This window comes from Drosophila guanche, unplaced genomic scaffold, assembly GCF_900245975.1.
Source record: "Drosophila guanche unplaced genomic scaffold, DGUA_6, whole genome shotgun sequence".
In the NCBI taxonomy this organism is placed as follows: domain Eukaryota; kingdom Metazoa; phylum Arthropoda; class Insecta; order Diptera; family Drosophilidae; genus Drosophila; species Drosophila guanche.
In genome coordinates, this window is record NW_022995753.1 from 972,704 (window position 1) to 997,872 (window position 25,169).

The following is a 25,169-nucleotide window of genomic DNA, read 5'->3' on the forward strand; positions in this document are numbered from 1 at the left end:
TTTATATAAAATTGTTAAGAGTTTTAGCAGAATTACCAAAAATGTAGAAACTTCTTCCTTGAATCGGAATTTCCAAATTGTGCAAATTTCCACCAGTAATATTCTGGGGGTATAGTTTTGCCATACATTACATATTATGCAAACTAAATAAAAAAAAAATATATTTATATCCTAATGTTTAAGTCAATGAAGGAGTAATAAGGGAAGAATAGATATTTGGACTATAGATACGTCTATTGCCGCTAACTCAAGTGATTTTGCAGCAACAGAAGAATAATAATCATAAGTCCCGATGTTGCTTCTATAATGTCATTTTGTAATTGGTCGAATTGTTGCCTAATGGTCGGAGATTGCTTTTAATTTTCTTTTTACTCAACTTGTACGGTGCTGCCGACATGGCCGAGCTGCGCTCCTCCGCTCGCGCATTATCGTAGGGGGTTCGTACGATTTCTGGCAAATGGGCGTAGTACACCACACGCTGATTGCGCGGTGGCAGCGTCAGGTCGGATAGCTTTGGGCTGGGGCCGTACTTGGAATTGTAGGAGTCGGGCAGCGGCACGGGATCGTCAATATAGCCGCGTCGCGACTTGATGTAGTCCCTGGCACTGGGCGTGTCCAGATAGCGATCGGGATACATGACATAGGGCTCGGGATAGTGGGGCACACGGGGACTGTAGCTGTCATACGGGTCGAAGCGCTGCCGATGCATGTACATGTCCTCAAAGTACTGCGGATAGGCACGATGATATTGCTCATCGAACCTGCCAGAATCAAGCGTCTCATGTGTGCCACTTTACATATTTGTGTGCAGCCACTCACCTGTCGTAGCGGCGTATATAGGGATCGTAGGATCTGGAGGGATACATGGGCACATTGGAGACGCTCGGCTTGCCGGAGGAATACTCTCCATACCAAGGCAGTGGTTTGTGGGGCACGGCCACCGCGCTGACTGGTCTCGAATTGGTCGGCTCATGCAATCTCTTCATGGATGCGCTGAGATCGTTGTCACTCCCATAATTATCATTGACACCGGACATTGGCCTGGGCCGTTGATAGTACTCATAGTCTGTGTAGCCCGCCGAATGCTGTAGAATCTTCAGCTGCTTGGGCTGTACCGGATCCAAGGACCGTGTCGCATCCACCATGCTATCCTTAGCCTCCAAGTCCAAGTCTAGGTCCCGCTCCGTGTTCCTGTTGGGCACCTCAAAGCTGTCCGAGCACACAGAAAACTGAATGCAGCAGCATAGAAGCATCAACTTTGCCAGTGGCATTTTGCAGAGGTGCCAACAAATAGTCAACCGTTGCCGTCGGCTGGCCGAGATGAACTACCGCCAACTATCCAGGGCCTTAATCGCTCCAAAACGCTATCGATAGGTGGGGCATTAGAGTCACACAATGATGCGGCGACATGGTAAACTGAACTTCAAAGCACGCTTTGTTTTTTCCCTCTAGCTTGGCTCTTTGTTGGCCATTCCGTTCGATTCACTCAACCGCAAGAATGCGAATGCACTCCGCTCCACTGCCAAAACTCCATGCCAATCCCCAAGCTAAAAACTAAAACTACCGAGGGGTGTCTGCTCCCGTAGCAGATCCATCTGGGCGTGCCACCCATAATCATCTGCATTTGGTTGAAATTTTAACGACGCATCTAAATCACCTGCAACAACAGCAGGAGCAGCAGCAGGCACAATTTAACGAGAACTTGTCCACGCGACACGCTCCGATGACGCCGACCCGTTGTCAACGTTTTCCATTGCATTATTCTGGCATTATATTGGGAAAGTTTTTCAGCAAGCAAAAGCAGTTTTGTCTACCGTCCGGGAGGCTAGCTTTAATTCAGCATAAATTAGTCGAATGTTGGCATTTATTTCGCCCACTCGCAGCACTCTCTACAATCTTTGTAGGGTTTATTTGCATTTATGTGCGCCTTTTTTTTTTTGATTCTGCATACCGAAAAGTTTAAAGTTTAAAGCTTAAGTGAAGAGAGCAGATAAAACCCTTCTACATATATTCCGGCTTGAACTCCTGCACTATATTCTCTGAAGTTCCCTTTTAAAGAAAAAATACACAGTCTCATTGGGTATTTTTGTTTGCACACTTTTGAAATTTATAAGGCTTAGGTATAATAGTTATATAAATTATTTTGCAATCGAAGTAATAGTGTAAATCATTTAATGACTAAAGGTTTTTTGTATTTTTTAATGCTGGGCAAACATTCGAACGTTAGAAATTGTATTTTAACAACAATTCAAGCATTATTGATATTCTTGTTTCCTTTTTCAAGCTCAATGGGCTCGCAAAGAGTCGGAGCCAGCTCTGGCGATTTCTCTTCCTAAACGATATAAATTATAATTACTATCACGCAGATCCAGCGTTAGTGTATTCTTGAGAAGGCGGAGTAGATTCTTCAGTCGGCGGCGGTTTTTTCACAGCTTTGAGAGGCTTTGATACTTGTTCCAGCTCAGTGTGTGAGTCAAGAATCGCTGCCTGTTCTGGCACTCCTTCGGAACCATTCAATCTTCCCTGAACGACATAAATTATGTATTAATACCTATTCTGATTTCAGATATCAGCTTTCTTACAAGCGCATTTGGTCCGTCAGGAGTTGCCATCGGAATTGGCCAGCTCCCTAAAAATTATTCTTGGTGATATTCCCATTCGGCCTCCGATAATCTATCTTCACCATGCTTTTTCTTTAATTGCATCCATAGTTTAAGCTTCTGCTCTTCTTTCATTTTGTTGGAGCGCACGTAAAAATAAAAAAATAACTCTATTTTTTATTTTATTATTTGAACAGGTTGTGTATTGCTGTAGATATTTGTTTATAAGTGTTTCCATCGATGATTGTTGATGAGGGCATGCAAGGTATTGCATTGGAAATGTTCTTGTAGTTTAAACAATATAATGCTTAATTAAAAAGTGTGGTCGTGTGTAAGAGTTTTACAATCTATATAATGTAGTGCGACGAAATTGCATGGATTGATGTGTAAGTGTAGGTGTAAGTGCAAGTATGTGTTGCAGTCGACGGAAATCGATTGGCAAAATACTAGATGTAGAAGTATTTTTTTGAAGGTTGACAGGTCGATCTTCACCTATCGGGCAAGGCGATCAACGGTGCCGTTTAGAGAGAGAGGAGAGTTGAAGTCTCAACGGCACCGTTGATCGATATATATATATATATATATATCCATGAGCCAGCTCACCCACACCCTCAAAGAAATGCCATACCATGCCCTTGACCTTGGTTCAAGGGCAATAGAAGAAAGTGGAAGTATTCCGCTGCAATAGTGGAAGAATAAATATCGGCAGCGGTAGATCGTTCGTGTGTGTGACCGTGGATAAGAAAATCGGAATCAAATCGGAAAAAAGGAAAACAGACCGGCGGGAAAATTCAGAGGATTTTTAACCGCATCCAAGCAAAAGTGAGTCCATTCAAGAGAGAAAAAATTCCAGCATTTAATATTGGAAAACTCTTATGGAAAATATAGAACAGGCTGGCCTCCTGGATTTGGCCACATTACCATCCCCCGGCCCGCGGAATCCTGGTCACACCACTGCCCGGGCCCGAGCCCGCCACAGCGCCACAATTAAATAATTAACACATGCATACATAAATACGGCGAGATGGAGAAAGGCCGCCGCACTTGGGAAAGGAGATTGGTTGTTGTTTTGAGTCGGATCTCAAGTAGAGTACGCCCGAGGTAGACCATCGGTACCTCAAACTTGTCCACGTTTGTGTCGAAGAGACGATTGTCCGTTAGATGTAGAGTAAAGTCCGATGCATTGTTTTTGAATTATCGTTTTGTTATCGTATTTGTTCGAGATGTCCGAACAGTTGGTTTGATGTGCGACCTGGGGGCCTGGGAAGAACTCAGCCCTGGGATGACTGGCTAGCCGGCCTTGCCCCAACACCAAAACAGGTTCGTAACATATGCAGTATTCTTGTGACCGGGTATCGCAATGGTGCGCAATAAAGTTGCTCGTGAAGAAGTTGTCCATGTTGAGGCGGATTTCGTCTGTTAAGTATGCATTTGATTCATTGCTCTTTAGAGCCTTTAAGGCGCCTTGACTATCACAGAGAATTGCAGTTTTACTGTATCGTTTTATATTAGATATCTTTACTGCCGTTAATATACCTACAAGCTCTGCAAAAACAGATGAGGAACTATTTTCTAGGGTAATCTAAGATACCTATACTATTTCCACAATCGATGGAACTATCGACCGGTATTGATCAAAATATACTAAAATATGCCTTCTGATTTTAAAAATATACCGTAGTCTTAAATCATATTAATCGATTTTGATGTTCTATTTAACATTACTAGCTTGCAAAGACTTTTATCACTCCAAACAATAATTCAATCCGTTTGAAGAGTCAATTTGGCTTGTTTTAAATACTGTTTTTTATTGGATTGTATACCTAATGAGCTTGTATTTTACAAATTTGTATTTGAATTTTTCATTTGATAGGGAAATTCTCTACTGTGGCCGAATTACCTTTCACTTTCAAAATATACTGTAAATATACCTTGGTCTTAAGTAATATTCCTCGATTTTGATGTTCTATTTTATATTAGAAGCTAATTGGACGTCTTCGCGGTAAAAATATAATTTTATCCGATTTATCAATAAATTATCGACAATATTGTATAGTTGTCGAGACTTTGTTTTATGGTATTGTTTACAAAATAGGATTCAAACTGAAAAGATCAACAACAAATATGAGCATAACACGTAAGTGGGAGCGATTTCTTCAAGCGGTCCGGCAACGCCGCACACATCGCGTAAACATTGCCTTGCCTTGCACTTAATTTAATTAAATTGTAACTTCACATTTATGAAATGATATGCCGACTCTGTCTCGAGGATGCCCAGCACAGTGTACCCATATTTGATGGCGACGACAGCCCCATGCAGCCATCGCTGTCCAACCTGGCTGAATTGATAGAGAAACACCTGCAATTGGTTGTGAGTACAAAAATTGACTGAGACCAGACACCATTGTGACCATTTTTGATTGTACGTCCATTAGCTGATGCCCAACGATGCTGTGTCCAAGTGCCTGTGCACCAAGTGTTGGCAGCAGCTGGCCGACTTTGATCAGTTCTGCGCCATGGTGATGAAGAAGCAGCTGGGGCTGCCGCCGTTGAAGCAGGAACCGTTCTCGGACGACGACGAGGACACCAAAGCACAGATATTGTGCGAGCCAGAGATAGATGTGAGCCCCTCAGCCGATACAAACGAATACAATGAGATCGACGTAGAGACGAAGCCACCGCCTAGCTGTGGCAGGACGACGACCAGGCGCCGGGTTCGCCTTCCGTCGCCCATACGCCGCAGCATGCGTCCACGCCCCGCTCAGAAGGCCAAGCCATTGAAGGCGAAACCGAAGCGTCAGCTTGAGTCGGAGCTGGACATTGGTGGCAGCAACAGTGGCGAAATGGATGGCTACATAGCGGCACACGGGCACCTAGAGTGCTGTCAGTGCGGCGGCGGCGACGATTCGCAATTTCACAACTTTGCGGAGCTCAAGCGTCACTATCGGAATGAGCATCAGACGGCAGGATATGTGATGTGCTGTCAGAGGCGCTACAAGAAGCGCGCGCTCTATGTGGACCATCTGCGAATGCACAACGATCCGGACTACTTTAGGTGGGTAAGAGACAGGCCACACATGCTCCTCCACTCTCAGTCGAATCTCTTGCAGATGTAAGATTTGTGCAAAGCAGCTGGTAAGCAGAATCAGCTACGACGTGCACATGCTGCGGTTTCATTCCAACGAGGACGAGCTGAGCTTCGCATGCGACAAGTGCTCGAAGAGATTTTCAAAGCAATTCCTGCTAACCATCCACGCCCGTGTCCATCAACAGGAGCGCACTGAAAAGTGCAAGCACTGCGATAGATCGTAAGTGGCTCTGGAAGCCGTTTTATTCCGCTTTTCCTACTGTATGCATCGCTCCCACAGATTCCGCACTGCTGTGGACCTGCGCCTGCACATGCGGCGCACTCACGATCCCACCTTTGTGCCCTTCATCTGTGACTCTTGCGGCTCCAAGTTCAAGACGAAGCAAAATCTCTTGGTGCACAAGCGCACCGTGCACCGGGAGGGCTCACAGCTGCCAGAGGTGCAGTGTCAGGAGTGCCAGACATGGCTGAGCGACGAGAACAGCCTGCGCAAGCACATGTACATGCATCGCGATGCGGCTTCCACGCGCGAGTGGAAGTGCAGTCAGTGCGGCCTCGTGAAGGACTCACGCGCAAAGCTTGCGGCCCACATTCGGTACCATCATCCGAAGGAGTATCACAAGTGCACACACTGCGGGAAGGAGTTCAAGAGCAGTCGCGGCCTCGAGGAGCACACGGCCACGCACACCGGCCAGGATCTGTACGAGTGCGCCTTCTGTGAGCGCACCTTCAAGAATTCGGGCAACATGCACAAGCACCGTCGGCAGATGCATGCCCCCCAGGTGGCCGCACTGCAGCAGCAGAAAAAGGTGCGTCCCAGCAAGCGGAAGGAGAAGGGCTCCCTGATGCTCTTGGATGAGGGGGATAACGAAATAAACGACTGATCGATTCCAAAATAAAGTAAACTTTAAATTAACAATTTCCCCTTCCCCTGACTTGTTTTGAGGTATTATGATATAAAGACTGAAGATTCTGCTTTGACGACAGATGGAAGAATGTTCCCACACTCTAACCAGTCATACTTCAAACCTTGCATTTGTTGCATCTGTAGGGCTCTAGAGAGGCAAAATGCAATTGCATAAATATGTAGTCATATTTGGCAAAAGTGTAGTTACAGTATACCTTATATTACAAATAACCAAATGAATATGGGTTCTTCAAATAAGCAACTCTTGTAGAAAATTGATTTATTTATCGGTTAAAATTGTTGATCAGTGCTGAGTGTTCTAATTGGCTGGTAATCCTTAGGAGAATATTAAAGTCTGGGAATATCAAAGCAGATGGCAGCGCTGCTGTTTTTTTTCATATTTTTTGCCAGTGCTGGGTAATTGTTCAATTCACTGATAAAGTTCGCTGGTTCTTTTTCGTTCATTCTTCATTTTTGTTCTAAGTTCTTGTTATCATTCTTCGAATTGTTTATTAGAAAGTCGTACCAGTACCAAAGTCGACATACCAAATTAAAAGCCTAGCGATGAACCAAAAATAAAGATGAGATTAACTTACTCACTTCGTAGACATGGTGACTAGTGACTAGTTCATTTTTGGTGCAACACTATTGCAGACTATATTTTGCAACACTATTGCATAAAAAAATCATTCGTTTCCAAAGTAAGTTCGACATAAGTGATCTTCTCCCATTTTTCCTCTAAAATAATTAAATTAAACTGGTGATCTATTCCTAAATACCTTGAAAATGATGCTAGAACTAATTGGATACTTTAAAGCAAGACAAAGCAAAGGAAAATTGAAAAAATTGTTTTAAAAAACACCGAAGTTCTTTTGTTCCTAGTCTACTAAAAAAAAGAAAACGTCTTCCGTCACCATTATTAGGTGTAAAACAGTGTAAAAGTACTTCAATTTTATTTTGCGTCATTGGTGGTAAGGTGAGAGTGGGGGGAGGGCGTTCGATTGGGCCTAACCAAATGGTACAGTAATGGTACAGTTGGCATTGAAAGGTTAGCGGCTAGCGAACACACGCGCACAAAATGGTGGTGGTGACCTATTAATAATTATTTTTCTCACTTTCACGTTTTGCCCTCAATCTTAAACTAGCTGCAAGTGAGTGGCAGGCTTACTGCCGAGATCCTCTAGATACGAGACTAGAATCTTACTTTCAGACACGTTGCAAGTTACTAATCTGCGCTTTTTACTCCGATTTTCTTCCATTTCAGAGTGTTTCAGATGGCCATCAAAGGGATAAAAGTAAATGGACAGTGTGGTTTATAATACAAATAGCTTTAGAGAACGGTTCGACAGACAATGGTTGTAATTAATTTGTTTTTGCGTACTGAAATGGTTGAACCGTTTTCCAAAGCGAAACAAAAATGAAACAAGAAACATAAATGAAACGTGGGCGCAAAGATGAATTACAAAATAATGTTTCTTAATGAAAAAAAAATTGTTCTGAGTTTCAATCAATTTAGTTATTGTTTGTCTCTCGGAAATATGAATGGTTTTTCACGATCTGACTCGTCTGTCTTTCCGTTCAACATGAAAAAGAGTGAAAAGAAAAGTGAAAAAAAGCCTGAGACGCAACGTTTTACAAGCCGAAAATTAAAAATAAAAAATATAATGAAACAGAACAAAAGTCAAAAAGGCATGTAAAATGTTGCAAAAAAAAAAAATTGCAATGGTAACGTTTTACGAGCCTTAAACAATCCCAAAACAACAAGATATTTGATTAATTTCGTATGACTCATGAAAGTAACACGAAATTTCTTGATTATCGCAAATTTATTTAGAGTAGGATGGGCTTATGTAGGCGATCTCTTTCAGATTAGTGTGTACACCATTTAGAAGGAGATGGCAAAACGAGCTCGAGTATGGCACAGAACGAGACGACTATAGTGACGCTGCAACATAATGATACATTTCATTATTATTACAAGCAAATAAACAAACTTACAATTTAAGCCATAAATCAATTGTTTTCATTTAAATTCATATTGGGACACCATTTTGTTGGCGCAAGGATTTTTAAAATTTATTGGGCAAAAAACGGCGTTGTGCAGCACCTATCTAGTTTTCAGTGTGACCATTTCTGACGACATGGATGAATCCAAGTTAATTTCAAATAAATTAGCAGCATTTTGTGTCACATCACTAGAACGTTGCAAGTCAATACTATCGATTTGGAACAGAAACAATCGATGGACGAATAATTTTTCAACTATCGATAGTGCAATCGATGTTTTTCCCAACCCTAACACACAGTGTTTTTCTTAAATGAATGTTTCAAAATGCTCGTGTATTTAAATCGATTTATAAAATTGAAAGTTTAGGATAGTCACATTAGGCGGCAGCTATGTTCTTAACGACTTTTTTCGGGCAGGACATAACTCCAACATTCGTTTAGATCATTTTAAAGTAGCAAGTGCGTCAAAAGTCAACAATAAGTCATCGTAAGCTCTCTGTCTTTATTCGTACGTGTGTGTGTGTGTGGTGTGTGTCCGCGTATATGCTAAATATGAATACATAAGCGTGTACGTGTGTGTCGTGTGCTAGTGCAAGTGTGTGCTTTTTGCCTTGAAAAAATCATACCATCTGTGTGCAAAACAATTTGTGTATCATATATATACAAACATATGTACATATGGGGCATCAAGTCACAACAACAAGAAAGCAGTGTTGGGTCCTTCTCTTATGTTCATAATCGAAATAGGATTTTATAGTTGGGATTATTATAACTAGGGCTAGGGCTCTCAACTGCATTATTTTATCCAAAAAAAAATGAATCAATTGCCTGCAAGATTGGCTGATTTTAAGTGCTCCCTTCTATTGGATTGGTTTAAAATAAAGTTTAAACAAAGAGGGTCAACAAAGATTTCAACAAAATTGAATTCTACATGAATTACATCTACATACATATGTAATTATCAACAGAGCTAACAGACGAAGACATCGTTGAAGAAAAACAGCTTATAAAGCCCATAACGCGTTTTAAAAAATACTAGAAAATTATACAAATTTCGCTTAGTTGCAAGGTGTGTGACCTAGAGAGGGAACAGAATCGAATAAGAATAAATTAATAATAAAAAGAAAGCCATTATTACGAGAACTGAACGATAAAAGTGCAATATTAGTCAAACGTGTAACCAGAAAAACATCTTATTTAATGTGACCACAGCATGCGTTGACATATTTCGACACATATAGATAGATGTGTTATATACATACGTATATAAAGAGAGCAGCAAGGGGAAAGAAACAACTGCACTGCACACACACACAAGCCTGGCAATATTTTAGTCTTTAAGTGCAACTAGTGTAACAATTTTGGAATAAGCAGAAGAAATACTGCAATAAGAAGAAAGAAACGACAACCACAACCACCCCCATCCAAAACGGAACGGGGCAAAAAGTGCGTAGAATAAATAATCAAAAGGTAAACAGAACCAGAAAGTGAAATAAAAGTAAATTTAAAATTTAAAAAACCAATATCGTATTGAATTAACAACAAAACGTTACTAAAAAAGAAAAAAAAAACCATACATACATAAAATACAGCAGCCATGGACTCGGATAACGACAACGATTTCTGTGACAATGTCGACTCGGGCAATGTCTCGTCGGGCGACGATGGTGATGATGATTTCGGCATGGACGTGGATATGCCCAGCTCCGCAGAGCGTCAAATGGATCCCGATGACTACCAGTACAAGGTGCTAACGACATACGAGATTGTGCAACATCAGAGGGAGATAATCGATGATGTTAATCTGCTGCTTAAGGTGAGACGAGGCGACGACATTTGCAGATGACCGACCATACTATGCATGTGCATTTTTGTTTGTGTGTGTGTGATTGCATTTCTGATTCTGTGTGTGTGTGTGTGTGTGTGTGTGTGATTCCCCAAACCCCCACCCTTTGCTGCAGATCATGCTTTATAAAAATTGAAGGTCAATCTTGCTCTTTGGTCCGAGGGAGTGAACCATTTCGTCGTGTCGCACACCCAAGACACAAGGTTGGACGATTGTCATAAGTTTGCTATGCAATTCAGTTTTCACCTGCATTTGCAGATGTTTTTTTTATTGTTATCTGTAATGGAAATCCATCCATGTTGCACTCCAGTTACAATTCGTGAAACAGCTGCAATATTCATTTGGCAACCCCATTCTGCGCCACAGCCCTTTGGCTTTGCTTTGCTTTGACCGATCATATATATTGAATATATTGAATTTTGGCATTGATTTCGATGCCAATTTGGGATGAGACCAACTCCTGCATTTCCCCCATCATCTTCATCATTATCATCACCTGATTCTGTGGCTATTGCTGTTGCTATTGCCATTGCCCAACCACTCGCACTCGTATGTATATCCGTTGCTTTGTCTGATTTTGTATTTTTTGCTTTATGGTATAGCTACCCACGACAAAGACACGAATTCTGCTGAATCACTTCAAGTGGGATAGAGAAAAGTTATTGGAGAAATATTTCGATGATAATCCCGAGGAGTTCTTCAAATGCGCACATGTCATAAATCCCAATAAGGCCACCGAAGCAGTACGCCAAAAGGTGAGTTCTTCTTTCACCTAACTCCAATACAATCATTTGTATCTAATCATTTTATTGTATTCCTTTTTGCAGACGACACGAAGGGAGATCGAGGAGTGCGAAATATGCTTCTCATTGCTGCCGCCAGACGTAAGTTCACAGACAGCTAAGGAATATTTAGGAGTGCCAATAGGAGAAGTCCCAGCTCTTTCGTGTTAGATGTTGAGATATTAGATATTAGCGTACAAAGTAGACGTTCAAACACTGATTGAAATTGTTTTTATATTCCATTTGCTCGTGTGCCTGGCTGTGTCAGTGCTTTCTGTTATGTAAAGACGATGCAGACGATTCTTTGAACATTCATTGTGACATGGCAGCAGATTTAGTGGCATATTTTGTCGTGAAAAATATCGTGCATGGCTGGTGGAGGAGCTACATAAATTAGCCTATAAATATTATAATTAAACGTAATCTTTAAATGTTAATATTTTAATCAAATCAATCGATATGATAGCTTATCAAACTGAAGATAGGCCAGAGTCAGAGCTAGAGCAGGCAGACACGAATTGAATCAAACAGGAAATGAGACCCCCCACAACGAGCAAGTCTCTAACTAACATCTCTCTCTCTCTCTCTATCTCTCTCTCGACATGCAGGCCATGACCGGATTGGAGTGCGGACATCGTTTCTGCCTGATATGCTGGCGCGAGTATCTGACAACGAAGATCATGACGGAGGGTCTGGGCCAGACCATATCGTGCGCGGCGCACGGCTGTGATATCCTAGTGGACGATGTGACCGTTACCAAATTGGTGCTCGATGCACGGGTGAAAGTCAAATACCAGCAGCTGATCACCAACAGCTTTGTGGAGTGCAATCAGCTGCTGAGATGGTGTCCGTCCGTTGACTGCACATACGCGGTAAAGGTGCCGTATGCGGAGCCACGTCGCGTCCATTGCAAGTGCGGCCACGTGTTCTGCTTCGCCTGTGGCGAGAACTGGCACGATCCGGTCAAGTGCCGCTGGCTCAAGAAGTGGATCAAGAAGTGTGACGATGACTCGGAGACGTCCAACTGGATTGCGGCCAATACCAAAGAGTGTCCCAAGTGTAGTGTGACCATCGAGAAGGATGGCGGCTGCAATCACATGGTCTGCAAGAATCAGAATTGCAAATACGAATTCTGTTGGGTGTGTCTCGGCTCATGGGAGCCGCATGGCTCCTCCTGGTACAACTGCAATCGCTATGACGAGGACGAGGCCAAAACGGCACGCGATGCCCAGGAGAAGCTGCGCTCATCACTGGCAAGGTGGGTTCGGTCACCTTCATGTCCTTATGTGGCTTTCAATGGTGCTTTTCTTACAGGTATCTACATTACTATAATCGCTACATGAATCACATGCAGTCAATGAAATTTGAAAACAAATTGTATGCCTCTGTGAAGCAAAAGATGGAGGAAATGCAGCAGCACAACATGTCCTGGATAGAGGTGTGTATTGCTCATCTGTGTGCTTGTTTGTTAAATGAATCTTTTTTCTACTTTGTATGCAGGTTCAATTTCTGAAAAAGGCTGTCGACATACTTTGCCAGTGTCGCCAGACACTCATGTACACGTACGTGTTTGCGTATTACTTGAAAAAGAACAATCAATCCATGATATTCGAGGATAATCAAAAGGATCTGGAATCGGCAACTGAAACGTTGTCCGAGTACCTGGAGCGTGATATTACATCTGAAAATTTGGCTGATATTAAGCAGAAAGTGCAAGATAAATACAGGTAAACATATTAATTGAACTCTCCAACTTTATTTGCATTTCTTTTGTTTATACTATTCCCATTTTGTTGCTGCAGGTATTGTGAAAAGCGCTGCACTGTACTGCTCAATCATGTGCACGAGGGCTATGATACGGAATGGTGGGATTATACAGAATGACGAGAGTCATGGATAGATAAAGATAACTAAGCTAAGCCAGCGATGAATCGGACACGAGTGTAAAGCAAGCTGAAATATACCCCTTGCCCCCCATGTCCCCATATCCACCATTTTCCTTAACCCAACTGCATGCGATATAAATTTAAAGTTGCCCATCCCCATGCATCCCGCACCCATTATGAAGATTGACAATGCTTAAAACAAAAGCCAGGCAAGTGAAACGGAGTCGCAATTGAGAAAAAAAAAACATTTCAGAATAATTGTTAATGCAACAAGAAAACTATATTAAATATTAATATAAAAGCAAACTGTAGCTACTGGTAGCAGAACGAAATATTAATATGTATGTACATACATATGTATGTATGCCGTAATTAATTATTTCCTTGCAGCAGTCAAGAAATGTAATTCGATTCGAAAGATTTAGAATATCTCTGCCACTCTCTCTCTTTCTCTCTCTCTCTCTCTGTATGTGTCTCTGCAAGGTTATAAATGTGTCTATATGGGTGTACATACATATACATATTGGATATACATATGTACATATAGTGTATATGTACAAAGAAAATCTTTACATGCATCAAATAAGAAGAAACACACAGAACACAGCCTCAGAAAACAGAACAGAACAGAATCTAACAATCAATCAATCAAACAAACAGTCAAGCTACAGCTCAAAACCACAACAATAAAAGTCACAAAACAACAATAAAAGAAAGAGACGGAATATAATAATAATTATATTAATAGTAAACGAATAATCAACAGTTATTTGATGTTAACCAGAATTGCTAAAAACCAAGACCTTCATGTTATATCCAAGCAAAACAAGAAACCGAAATCGAAATCGAAATATGAAATCAAATGCAACAACAAAAACGAAAACAAAAACAACTTAAGCTAGTAAATTTACACATTTTAATGTACACAAAACAATAGAAATCTAAAGGCAAACGCAAATGTTATACAGGAAGAGTAAGCGCAAGTATTTATGTAGCTGCAGCAGCAAACTCCCCCACGAGAGAGAATACCTTTCTCACCCTATTTAGACCATCCAGGACCAAGGTGCAATCTTCTACGTCCCACTCCCACAAAAACCCCACCCATACCCCTGGCTTATGCAAAATTGTGTCTTAGTTTCATTTGTTCTTGTTCCCCCACGCTACCTTTAAATTTAGTTTGTTTTAACCCACCCAACCCCCACACCCCCACACACCCCATTTCAAATAAACATCTGTGCATAGCATATGGAATGGAAATGTTTCATTCAATAATTCTAACATCGGTCAGCAGTGCAATAAATCAATCCAATCGGGGCCACGAGTACGAGTGGATGCACCGGCAGCGGCAACGGCATTGGATATGGGATATCAGAACAAACATTTTGCCCATGGATGGGGATGATTGATATATTGGACCATAATAATATGTAACTAAATATGAAATATTTATTAAGTGTATAGCTAAAAGATATATACATATAAAAACACATATATAAATACATACGTATATGACGAGGTTCAATCTACTCCTGTCAATGGCCGTGAATCGCTGTACATAAAATGCAGATTTATCCATGGTTTCCACACACACACACACACACACACACACACACAAACACACCCACACGCTTCAGGACTCCCACCCGACTGGTTCTCCCCATATTTCAGCCCTTCTTAGATATTCTACAAACAGAAGAAAAATAATTATAAACAAAAAACAATCATAAGAAAGCAAAAGCAAAAGCAAAAGCTACAAAAACACAAAAAGCAAGTGCTAAAACACTCATTTATTGATGTAAAAAGTTTAAAGTTGTTCGAATTACAAATAAAAAGCAAAAGAAAACCCGACAAAACGGAATACAAATATATTCAAAAACAAAAAATAAATAAAAAAAAAACCAAAAACAATTGTAAAAATATGAAAAACTATTATATGTATATTTAAAGATGAAATGTTGCAAAAATTAGTGAAAATAAAAATTCAAAAAAATACATTTGATCTCTCATCTGTTTGTAGCTTGAATTAGCTGGTAAGACACTGAACTGAACCATTGCACTCGACTGCAGCAAGTCAAGTTACCACTTTTAGAATATTACAAATAGCAGCATTGAGTAAATTATTTGTTCAACGATTAAGGGTATGCAAGCGCTAAACTCATAGCTGAAATCAAGTTGGTAAGCAACAATTTTATGTTTTGATCTTTTCAGTTTGAAACTTATTTTGTAAGCAATCAATCCGATTAAATTGTTCGTTCAGTAAGGAGAGTCCTAGCTCAAGAATATGATTTGAGATCATGGACAGGCAACCAACCATGTCTAAAAGTGGGTACTTAAATACAAAAATAAATTAAGGAGTTTTGGCGCAGTTCATCTTACAAGAATCCTCGAGATGACTTAAATTTACAATCAGTATTATTTTCCGCGGGGTAGAGTGGGTTAAGTTCGTTTTTTTCCTCGGTACACTTACGGTATGTTTTGAAAATGAGAGGGTATGTTTTGGTATATCTCTGTGGGTCTGGCGGTGCGGTAAATCAATCTGCTGATAACGACGGTCACACTGGCCGACAACAAAACTTCACATCAAAATACAAAATTGAATTAAAAAAGCCGAATTACGACGATGACGAACGCCTAGATAGATTATTTAAGCCACTAAATAATCCATTGGGCGGTTGCTAAACGAAAACGAACGTGTCACGCCCCTTAGAGAGAAGGGAAACAGCCGTAAAAGGATCAAAGAGGAGGAGAAACCTGGAGCAGAGATGACGATGACCGCCTCGGACAAGTACACGTACCAGCGGGCAGTCCTATGCCTGGCTCGAGTGCTGGCTGGGATCCAGCCTACGCCATGGGAGAAGGTTAGTGAGCGATGCGGCACCCCCTCCAATCACCCCATTGCCATGGTATTCGCTTGAAAAGTCGATTTTTGTCCATCTTTTTGCACTGACCTTGAAGCGCGACCAAAACAGACATGCGTATGTGAGTGTGTGTGTGTGTGTGTGTGTCGAGGGGGGTTGGTGGGGGTGGTGTGCCATTATCGACAGATTGACGGAAGCAGAGAGAAGGAAAGAGAGAGAAACTAAAACTGACCTTTGTCTATGGACATGGATTACCCACAGGTGCAGACATTATTTCGCTATTGCCCGCAGGAGAATGCCGCGGGCGTCTTTTGCCTGGACACCAGAGCCCAGGATGCGGTCATTGCGCTTGGCATATACTTTCTGGAAAGCGGCTGCCAGCACGAATCACAGATAGTGCCCTATCTGCTGCGGCTGGCCAAGTGCCTGCCGAAGGCAGTCTGGATCGACGATGCGAGGAGCAGCAAGATCGAACGTAAGGTTTAGCTTAGCCCGAGAGAGTCTGAGTCTCTCTGAGAGAGCGATGACTAATGTCCATTGGGGTTTCGTTTTGTAACAGGTGTGCGCATCCCGTCGGCCGAAAAGTTCAGCTTCTGTCTGAACACTTTGCTGTCGGACATTGCCGCCAAGTGCCCGGATTCGCGCGAGGAGATCATACTCAATCAGGTGGAGACACTGGGCGCCCTGGCCAACATTGTCAAGTCGAGCAGGGACAGCAGCTCGGCCCCGCCACCGATAGTACTGTGCAAGGCGACGGTGCCGCTGCTGTTTGGACTGGCACGCTCCATGGGTCGCTATGCAAGCAATGATCCACCGCTGCTGTGTCGCATCTTTCCGCCGGAGCTGCTCCCCATTCAGCGGGTAGGCGGACGTGATGGCACCGCCAGCAGCAGTGCCAGCGGCACCTGTGGCGGCTCCTTCAGCAGCAGCGAGCGCCTGGCTGCCACTGCCAATCATCAGTTTCGACCGATCATACCCCGCTCGATGTCCGGCAGCCTGGCTGCCCACCAGCACCACCATCAGCAGTATGACGATAACCGGCAGCGACACCTGGGCTATGGCTTCTACACAAACGCCAGCAATGCAGGCAACAGCAAGCAGAAGCCATCGCTGAACAGCTACTGCTCGGTGCCGTACGATCCGCGGACGCACTTCTTCACGCGCTACGGCTCCAGCTTCAATCAGTTCCCCAATATGCGGGTCTGTGAATCGCCCACAAAGGGCGGTCCACGGCCACTGTACCGAGTGCCGCCGTTTCCCATCCAGCATCTGCAGACGATATTCGCGGTGTCCAAGAAGCTGCTGACCAAGGACACGCTGGAGCATCTGGACGAGCAGGCCAGCGATATATTCTCGCTGCACCAGATCAAGGGCTACTGCTACAAGAGCTTCTCGGAGACACTCAATCTGGTGCTGGTCACGCTGCTGCGCGAACTGCTGCAGCATCAGGTGGACCTGCCCACGCCCTTCACCAAGGATGTCCAGGAGTTTGTCAAGCGGCTCTTCCTCAATGGCCAGACCGAGCTGCAGAACAAGCAGCAGGACCAGGAGCGCGAGCGACGCGAGGAGAACGGCATCACAGTCGTCAACAAATACAAAGTCAATGTCATGGCCAATGCGGCCTGCGTGGATCTACTGGTTTGGGCCATACGCGATGAGACGGGTAAGCAATTAGACATTCGTCGTCTGGCTCCAGCTACAGCTACAGCTACAGCTATGGCTATGGCTATGGCAATGGCGGCCTATGCAGCTCTTTTATGCCCATTTCAGATTTTAATACACTAAAGAGAGAGCTCAAGAGAAGAGCTGAAGCGAGAGAAAGTAAAAGAAGTGTGATTCAACTGGTAGAGTTGGCATCTACATGGAATGGTTTCCATTTGCAAATGTCTCATAGATGAAATTAGAATGTTTTGAGCTTTGAGTTGTGCCTACTTTGAACTCCAGCATTCAGCAGTATTTTCCCCTCACAATTGCAATAGGTAAACTCTTCAGACAGCAATTAACTAAACAGCAGAGTGGATGGACGTTGGTTTTTTTTTGTTCTATTCTTGAATCGAGCACTAGCTGAGCACATAATTGGCTGCATAGATGCAGAAAGAGCTTGTGCTTTGAGGCAGCTTTAGGCAGTCTTTTTGTATGAAAAAACGGAAACAATTAGCTGTGAATAATCATGCACACGACATGCATTGTTTATCAACTGTCAAGAATCTCGTAGCAATGTGGGGGTGAAAAAAGTTAACTTTTTGTTCCTTACTTCTCGCTCTCTATTTCTCTCTCTCTGTCTGTCTCTCTTTTCATTTTTGGTTTTTGCTTAATTTTCGTTGTTTTTTTTCGGTTTTGTATTAATTTCATTTTTGGTTTTGGTTTTGGTGGTTTCCGGGAGAACCTTTGCAAAAACACCAACAAAAAAAACAACAACTCGTACGATTTTTTTTTTTAAATTTGTTTTTTCTTTAGTTGATGTCGACTATACGGTGCCATCCCTGCAGAATGGCTTGCAATTTTTATTGAAAAAAGGTCAAGGAGCAGAAATGCAAACTGTTTTTGTTGTTGTTTTACATTTTTGTTAATCATTTATTGTTCGAGTTGAGATTACCCTTGTTGATCTATACTTATTTCTTTTTGCTGTTGCTTTCTTTGCTGTTTATTTTTTGTTACTTGCCGCCGCCTGGCCCTCGCCCTGGCCCTGGCCCTGCATGCCCTGCCCCGAGTCCCTACCCCTTACTCCCCTTGAGTTTATTTTGGCTTTTGCAGCATTCGAAATTCGATGACTTATATTTGATTTTGCTCTCCAATCACTCAGAGGCCGACAAATTGTGTGGACGGCTGTCGCAGAAGCTGAATTTGGTGCTCAGCCACAAGATCGTCATGGATCACATGCCCCTGCTGATGGTCTGCCTGGAGGGATTGGGCAAATTGGCGCAGAAATTTCCGAATATCGCCGGCACGTCGATATCGTATTTGCGTGACTTCCTGGTCGATCCCAGTCCCATACTGGGCAAGCTGCACGCCCATGCCATGCAAACGCTGGCGCTGCAAAAGAAGGAAAAGGAACTGACACCCTTCAAGATTGTGGTGCAGCATTCGGACTCGCGTGCCGTGGTGGACATTCTAAATGATAATCAGAAGCATGCGGCGGTGGCTGGTGGCCCGGGTGCTGCTGGACGCAGCGGTCATGTGGCCTTCGAGGCGCTACGCGATGCAGCCATTGAGAATCTATCGATTGCCCTGCGTGCAGCGCATACGCTGGATCAATTTTGTGTGCCCGCTTTGGTGGCGAATGTGTCCAATCGTTTGTTTACCGCCGAGAAGCATGAGAGGTACTTAAGTGAAGTTATGCCCCGCATGTCCCTTCCCCGCCTAACGTTTACACTTTCCCTTTTGCAGCGAATCCAATTTGGTTAGCTTGAACATCATTGTCATGCTGGGCCATGTGGCTGTTGCACTGAAGGACACCTCGAAGACAACACAGAACATTTTGCAGTTCTTTATACAGCGCTTCTGCAAGGTGCCGTCGGAGCAGAATGCCTTGATTGTGGATCAACTGGGCTGCATGATCATCTCGCAGTGCGAGACGCATGTCTTTGATGAGATCATGAAGATGTTCTCCCGCGTGACTGTGCAGTCGGCATCGTTGGCGTACACCTCTGATCCGGAGCATCGCAAGCAGTTCCATCATGTGTCGGATGCGGTGGTGAATGCATTGGGAAATATTGCAGCGAATATACAGGGCGATGCTGAGATGTTGGAGCTGCTGGGCAAGCTGCTGGAGCTGTTTGTGCAAATTGGTTTGGATGGTGAGCGCAGCTACGACAATACGCCGGGTGCCCAGAAGGCTAGCTCACGTGCTGGTAATCTGGGCATGCTGATACCGGTTATTGCGGTACTGGTGCGCCGCCTGCCACCAATCAAGAATCCACGCCAGCGCCTGCACAAGCTCTTCAAGGACTTTTGGGCCTACTGTGTCGTCATGGGCTTCACCAATGCCCGCCTCTGGCCCGCCGATTGGTATCAGGGTGTGCAGCAAATAGCCGCCAAATCGCCGCTACTCATCTCACAGACGGCCCACAAATCGGATATGCGTGAGCTCAACTATACGCTGGCCATCAAGAGCGATTCGGTGAACGAGTTGCGCAGCCAAATCCTCATGCTGCTCGAGCACTCCTCTGACAATGTGGCAACGGCCATCAATAAGCTCACATTTGCCCAATGCACCTACCTGCTGAGCGTCTACTGGCTGGAGATGTTGCGCGTCGAGAATGCCGATGAGCCGAGCCTCGAGCCCATCATGAGTTACCTCTGCGACACGGCACTCCAGCGGGACAAAACGGGCATCTGGCAGTGCGTTAAATGGTAACGACAAGTCACTCAATTTTGCTGCTCATCTTAATGATTTCTTGGTCTCTTTTGCAGCGTGGCCGATCAGGTGTTTGAAAAGTTTCGCAATGTTTTGTACGCACACGATGAGATTCGCGAGAAGGTGCTGGAATCGCAGGCCACGCTGCTGCTTGTCTACTTTAATCACATTCACAAGCAAATCCAACTGGTGGCCGATCAGTATCTGTCGCAGTTGGTCGATCGTTTTCCCCACTTGCTGTGGAATCGTCGCGTGCTCTGGTGCATGCTGGACATACTGCAACTGTTGGCCTACTCGCTGACCCTCGATCCCAATGAGGAGACGCCCACGCTGCGCGTGGTATCCACACCATATACGCTGCAGCTGATGGACTCGCTGCCGGCGCGTGAGCTGCGGCTGAAGGATTTCGCCGATCGCTGTCAGGGCATTGTCAACGAGGCCATGAAGTGGGCACCGCGCTCGACACGCTCCCACCTGCAGGAGTATCCCAACCAGATACCCACCCCAGTGCTGGCCCATCATAGCGGCCTGGCACTGGCCATCGATTCGGTGGTCAACAGCAGCTACCTCCATCCGGGCAATGCCCTCGGCACGCTCAGCAAGCGGCCCAGCTGCGTTAACTCGGACACGCCCAGATTCGTGTCGGTCCTGTGTTTGCGTAGCAAATACGCTGGCGAAATCAGCGGCCTGCTGTCGGTGCTCAGTGAGCAGGACAAGGCCGGACTGGCCGAACGTTTGGTCAGCGATGTGTGGGAGGCGTGCCGCGACAAGAGCGACGCACGTCATCGAGGCGCCCTGTGGCGTGCCACCGCTTACCTCATCATTTGTGCGGAGGTGGATCGCAAGCTGCTGCATGCCGTCGCCAGTTCCCAGCTGGAACTCTTTACGGAGTCCGTCATGGAGACGGCCGTCGAGTGCTGGCAGTGGGTGCTCACCGCACGGCAGGACCTAGAGCTGTGCTTCATCCAGGAGATGGTCAGTGCCTGGCAGACGACCTTTGAGAAGCGCATGGGTCTGTTTGCCCTCGAGCAGGAGGTCACCCATCCATTGGCCGCCTACGAGGGCTGCAAGCTCGTTAGCAGCCCCATTCTGATTGCACCGCATCTCATTTGGCTGCAGCTGCTCTCGGAGATGGTGGACACGGCCAAGTACTGCAATCGGGACAAAGTTGAGATGTTCTGCCTGCTGCTGCATCGCTGCCTGCCCATACTGAAGAGCAGCAGGCAGAATCGGCAGGTGGCCACCGTCGGGTGTCGCTTCAAGCTGCTGCAGTGCGGACTCTCGCTGCTGCAGGGCAACACCATACCCAAGTCGCTGGCGCGCAACATCCTCCGCGAACGGATCTACTCGAATGCCCTCGACTACTTCTGCGGCCCGCCCACCTGCCCCATTCAGAGCAGGGACCAGCTGCTGGACGATATACTCATTCTGCTGAAGTTCTGGCAGACGATGCGCAGCGAGAAGAAGCATTTGGTTACCTCCGAGGTGGGTGACTATGACATGGCGGCCAATGCTTCGGGCAGCTCCAATCAGATGCTCGGCGTCAAGGCAAATCCGGAGACGGCATCGCTGATTAGCGGCGGCCCGGACTACTCGATGCGTTCGATGAGCGCCTCGGGGAATGTGACTGGTGGCAGCAGCGGCTGGTACAACACCATACCCCACTCGACATCGACGCTCTCGAAGCGTTCGAATCGCTCCAAGCGGCTGCAGTACCAGAAGGACTCCTACGACAAGGATTACATGAAGAAGCGCAATCTGATACTCGAGCTGTTGGCCGTCGAACTGGAGTTTCTCATCACCTGGTACAATCCCAACAGTCTGCCCGATCTGATAGTGCCGGGCGAGGAACAAATCACCGAGTGGCGCAATCGTCCGTACAAGGCGAACGTGTGGCGTGATTATGCTCGTCTTGCCTGGTGCTACAATCCCTCGTTGGCCGTCTTCCTGCCGCAACGCATCAAGAATGCGGAGATCATTGACGAGGAAGTCTCCCGCTTGGTGTGCTCCGATCCAATTGCCGTCTGCCACATACCGGAGGCCCTCAAGTATTTGTGCACAACCAAAAATCTGCTGCAGGAGAGCCCCGATCTGGTTTACATACTCTCATGGTCACCGGTGACGCCCATTCAGGCATTGTCATACTTTTCGCGACAATATCCATCGCATCCGTTGACAGCACAATATGCGGTGAAGTCGCTCTCCTCGTTTCCCGCCGAATCGGTGCTGCCGTACATTCCTCAGCTGGTGCAGGCCCTGCGACACGACACCATGGGCTATGTGGTGGAGTTCATTAAGAACATATCGAAACGTTCGCAGATCGTTGCCCATCAGCTCATCTGGAACATGCAGACGAACATGTATATGGACGAGGATCAGATGCATCGCGATCCCAATCTGTATGAGGCATTGGATATGCTCTCGCAGAATATTATTGCCTCGTTCTCGGGCGCCGCGAAGCGCTTCTATGAGCGAGAATTTGATTTCTTTGGCAAAATTACAGCCGTCTCTGGGGAGATACGATCCTTTGCCAAGGGCATGGAGCGTAAGAATGCCTGCTTGGCGGCTCTTAGTCGCATCAAGGTGCAGTCTGGCTGCTATCTACCCTCGAATCCAGAGGCCATGGTGCTGGACATTGACTACAGCAGCGGCACACCCATGCAGAGTGCCGCCAAGGCGCCGTATTTGGCACGTTTTCGTGTCTATCGTTGTGGCATCACTGAACTGGAGACGCGAGCCATGGAGGTGTCCAATAATCCGGTAAGAGCGAGAGAGAGTCTTTCTATTTGTACTCGTTTCTTATGTGACTCGTTGCTTTTGACTCGCCGCAGAACTCCCAGGAGGATGCCAAAATAACGCTGGGCGTCGAGTCATGGCAGGCGGCCATCTTTAAGGTGGGCGACGATGTGCGCCAGGATATGCTGGCACTGCAGGTGATTACCATATTCAAGAATATCTTCCAACAAGTCGGCCTCGATCTGTTCCTGTTCCCCTATCGCGTCGTGGCCACAGCACCAGGCGTAAGTATACAAAAAGTCAAGAATTCTGCAGGAGTTTGGGTGTCAAAATGTCTAATTGCTGGTCTCCTTAGTGCGGCGTAATTGAGTGCGTGCCGAATGCCAAGTCACGTGATCAATTGGGCAGGCAGACAGACTCGGGCCTATCCGAATACTTCCAGCATCAGTATGGCGACGAGAGCTCCAAGGAGTTTCAGGCGGCGCGTGCAAACTTTGTGAAATCGATGGCCGCTTACTCGCTGATTGGCTATCTGCTGCAGATCAAGGATCGTCACAATGGCAACATAATGATCGACAAGGATGGCCACATCATACACATCGGTGAGTGGAATGGCAAAGGGAAGGAATCCCCAATCGCCGACTGACTTTCTTGTGTGTGTGTGTGTTTTTTTTTTCAGATTTTGGCTTCATGTTCGAATCATCGCCTGGTGGCAATATCGGCTTTGAGCCCGACATGAAGCTTACGGATGAGATGGTTATGATAATGGGCGGCAAAATGGATTCGCCCGCCTTCAAATGGTTCTGCGAGCTTTGCGTTCAGGCCTTCCTAGCGGTGCGGCCCTACCAGGATGCCATTGTGTCGCTGGTCTCGCTGATGCTTGACACGGGGTTGCCCTGCTTCCGGGGCCAGACCATCAATCTGCTGAAGCAGCGATTTGTGGCCACCAAGAATAACAAGGAGGCAGCCGCCCATATGCTCTCGGTCATACGAAACTCCTATCAGAATTTCCGCACGCGTACCTATGACATGATCCAGTACTATCAGAATCAGATACCCTATTAAATGCGGTACGTATTTATGAGTGCTGGCTGCTGCTGTTACTTATTGTTAGCCAAAAAACAACAACAGCAAACAATGTATTATGTATTTTATTCTTTTTTTCCACCCTAACCTAAATATCAATTTATGTCTTTATTTCCCCTCCCCTTCGCCCTTCGCCCCTCGCCCCTAGCCCTGTACTTATTAAGGTGTTGAAAGTTTTTCGAAGAATTTACGATGCATACAGAAAAAATATATATACCAACTATATCTCTATATATATTAAATCAATTATAGGGCAATATGTTGTTCAATGTATCTGTTACCTACATATATACCATATACACCTTTAAAATATACATAATGTAAATGTAAATGTATTAAACAAGATATACTATGTACGACATGTGTCGCCGCCAATTGGTGGAACGAATAATTCCATTATACAAAAGATATTCAATGTATTGTATTCATATTTAAATTGATCGTGGCAGTGGCATTATTTGAAATATATACAAAAAGAGTCATTTTGTTTGTTAATTAACGAGATTTCTGATTTATTTATACTTCCTGGGATACAACAGGCAACTCCTCTCCACAAAGATATATTTTTATTACTCCCGGGCGAAAACGATGCTAACGAAAATATTGATTAACCGTTACATATAAGATATAAAATATTCAAAATTGTATCAAATGCAGCGCAACTTTTCGAATGTTTCCAAGAATTGCCTAAATGTTGCCAGGCAGGGTGACTATTTACGGTATATTATATACTTTCCGGTATATTTTAACTACGAAAGTGAATTGAACGTATACTTGCTGTATTTCGGTATATAATGGTATATTTAATCAATTTTATCCGTCTAATAAAGTCAATTTTTAGGGTATATTTAAAAATGTGGGGTTCAAAACAGCCATACGCATGTTTTTCATATATTCCTCCCAAAAATGTGTATATTCCATCCCACTTCCTCTTTGGTCCGTTCAGAACATAAATTGTTTGGGACATTGGTTCCCAAATTTTGCAGATTATGTATACCGAAAATGTATCTAAATCA

At 44.6% G+C, this 25,169-nt stretch overlaps 4 protein-coding genes across 6 annotated transcripts; 3 read left to right on the forward strand and 1 right to left on the reverse strand.

The window, feature by feature from the left end:
* Positions 1-211: 211 nt before the first annotated feature.
* LOC117588396 lies at positions 212-1,328 on the reverse strand. Its single transcript, XM_034279650.1, has 2 exons — positions 820-1,328; positions 212-761 (listed from the first exon to the last, which is right to left on the reverse strand). The coding sequence occupies exons 1-2, from the start codon at positions 1,269-1,271 to the stop codon at positions 302-304; spliced, it is 912 nt and encodes a 303-aa protein (XP_034135541.1). The 5' UTR covers positions 1,272-1,328; the 3' UTR covers positions 212-301.
* Positions 1,329-4,760: 3,432 nt separating this feature from the next.
* On the forward strand, positions 4,761-6,604 carry LOC117588553 (transcription factor grauzone). Its single transcript, XM_034279935.1, has 4 exons — positions 4,761-4,971; positions 5,036-5,655; positions 5,711-5,908; positions 5,969-6,604. Exons 1-4 carry the CDS (start codon positions 4,846-4,848, stop codon positions 6,570-6,572), a joined length of 1,548 nt encoding a protein of 515 aa, XP_034135826.1. The 5' UTR covers positions 4,761-4,845; the 3' UTR covers positions 6,573-6,604.
* A 3,230-nt stretch (positions 6,605-9,834) lies between these two features.
* On the forward strand, positions 9,835-14,986 carry LOC117588733 (E3 ubiquitin-protein ligase ariadne-1). Of its 2 annotated transcripts, none has more exons than XM_034280208.1 (8): positions 9,835-10,072; positions 10,198-10,418; positions 11,051-11,203; positions 11,273-11,332; positions 11,839-12,488; positions 12,545-12,668; positions 12,731-12,957; positions 13,033-14,986. In XM_034280208.1, exons 2-8 carry the CDS (start codon positions 10,200-10,202, stop codon positions 13,112-13,114), a joined length of 1,515 nt encoding a protein of 504 aa, XP_034136099.1. In that variant the 5' UTR covers positions 9,835-10,072; positions 10,198-10,199; the 3' UTR covers positions 13,115-14,986. The 2 variants fall into 2 exon arrangements, with proteins under 2 accessions (XP_034136099.1, XP_034136100.1); XM_034280209.1 differs by having other exon boundaries at positions 9,847-10,072; positions 11,276-11,332.
* Positions 14,987-15,663: 677 nt separating this feature from the next.
* On the forward strand, positions 15,664-24,635 carry LOC117588725 (phosphatidylinositol 4-kinase alpha). 2 transcript variants are annotated; one of them, XM_034280184.1, is made up of 10 exons: positions 15,664-15,974; positions 16,236-16,449; positions 16,534-17,637; positions 18,432-18,491; positions 18,778-19,294; positions 19,362-20,327; positions 20,388-23,091; positions 23,163-23,351; positions 23,423-23,669; positions 23,747-24,635. In XM_034280184.1, exons 1-10 carry the CDS (start codon positions 15,879-15,881, stop codon positions 24,130-24,132), a joined length of 6,483 nt encoding a protein of 2,160 aa, XP_034136075.1. In that variant the 5' UTR covers positions 15,664-15,878; the 3' UTR covers positions 24,133-24,635. The 2 variants fall into 2 exon arrangements, with proteins under 2 accessions (XP_034136075.1, XP_034136076.1); XM_034280185.1 differs by lacking the exon at positions 18,432-18,491.
* Positions 24,636-25,169: the final 534 nt, after the last annotated feature.

What these genes read in the sequence shown, in the direction of transcription:
- LOC117588396 (XM_034279650.1), bottom strand. Translation starts at nt 1,271, where the DNA reads ATGCCACTGGCAAAGTTGATGCTTCTATGCTGCTGCATTCAGTTTTCT. An exon ending in TATATACGCCGCTACGACAG is followed by an intron (nt 762 to 819) that starts GTGAGTGGCTGC and finishes TGATTCTGGCAG; the next exon opens with GTTCGATGAGCAATATCATC.
- LOC117588733 (XM_034280208.1), top strand. Translation starts at nt 10,200, where the DNA reads ATGGACTCGGATAACGACAACGATTTCTGTGACAATGTCGACTCGGGC. An exon ending in ATGTTAATCTGCTGCTTAAG is followed by an intron (nt 10,419 to 11,050) that starts GTGAGACGAGGC and finishes TTTATGGTATAG; the next exon opens with CTACCCACGACAAAGACACG. An exon ending in CTGCGCTCATCACTGGCAAG is followed by an intron (nt 12,489 to 12,544) that starts GTGGGTTCGGTC and finishes CTTTTCTTACAG; the next exon opens with GTATCTACATTACTATAATC.
- LOC117588553 (XM_034279935.1), top strand. Translation starts at nt 4,846, where the DNA reads ATGATATGCCGACTCTGTCTCGAGGATGCCCAGCACAGTGTACCCATA. An exon ending in AGAAACACCTGCAATTGGTT is followed by an intron (nt 4,972 to 5,035) that starts GTGAGTACAAAA and finishes TACGTCCATTAG; the next exon opens with CTGATGCCCAACGATGCTGT. An exon ending in AACGATCCGGACTACTTTAG is followed by an intron (nt 5,656 to 5,710) that starts GTGGGTAAGAGA and finishes AATCTCTTGCAG; the next exon opens with ATGTAAGATTTGTGCAAAGC.
- LOC117588725 (XM_034280184.1), top strand. Translation starts at nt 15,879, where the DNA reads ATGACGATGACCGCCTCGGACAAGTACACGTACCAGCGGGCAGTCCTA. An exon ending in GGCCATACGCGATGAGACGG is followed by an intron (nt 17,638 to 18,431) that starts GTAAGCAATTAG and finishes TTTTTTCTTTAG; the next exon opens with TTGATGTCGACTATACGGTG. An exon ending in ACCGCCGAGAAGCATGAGAG is followed by an intron (nt 19,295 to 19,361) that starts GTACTTAAGTGA and finishes TCCCTTTTGCAG; the next exon opens with CGAATCCAATTTGGTTAGCT.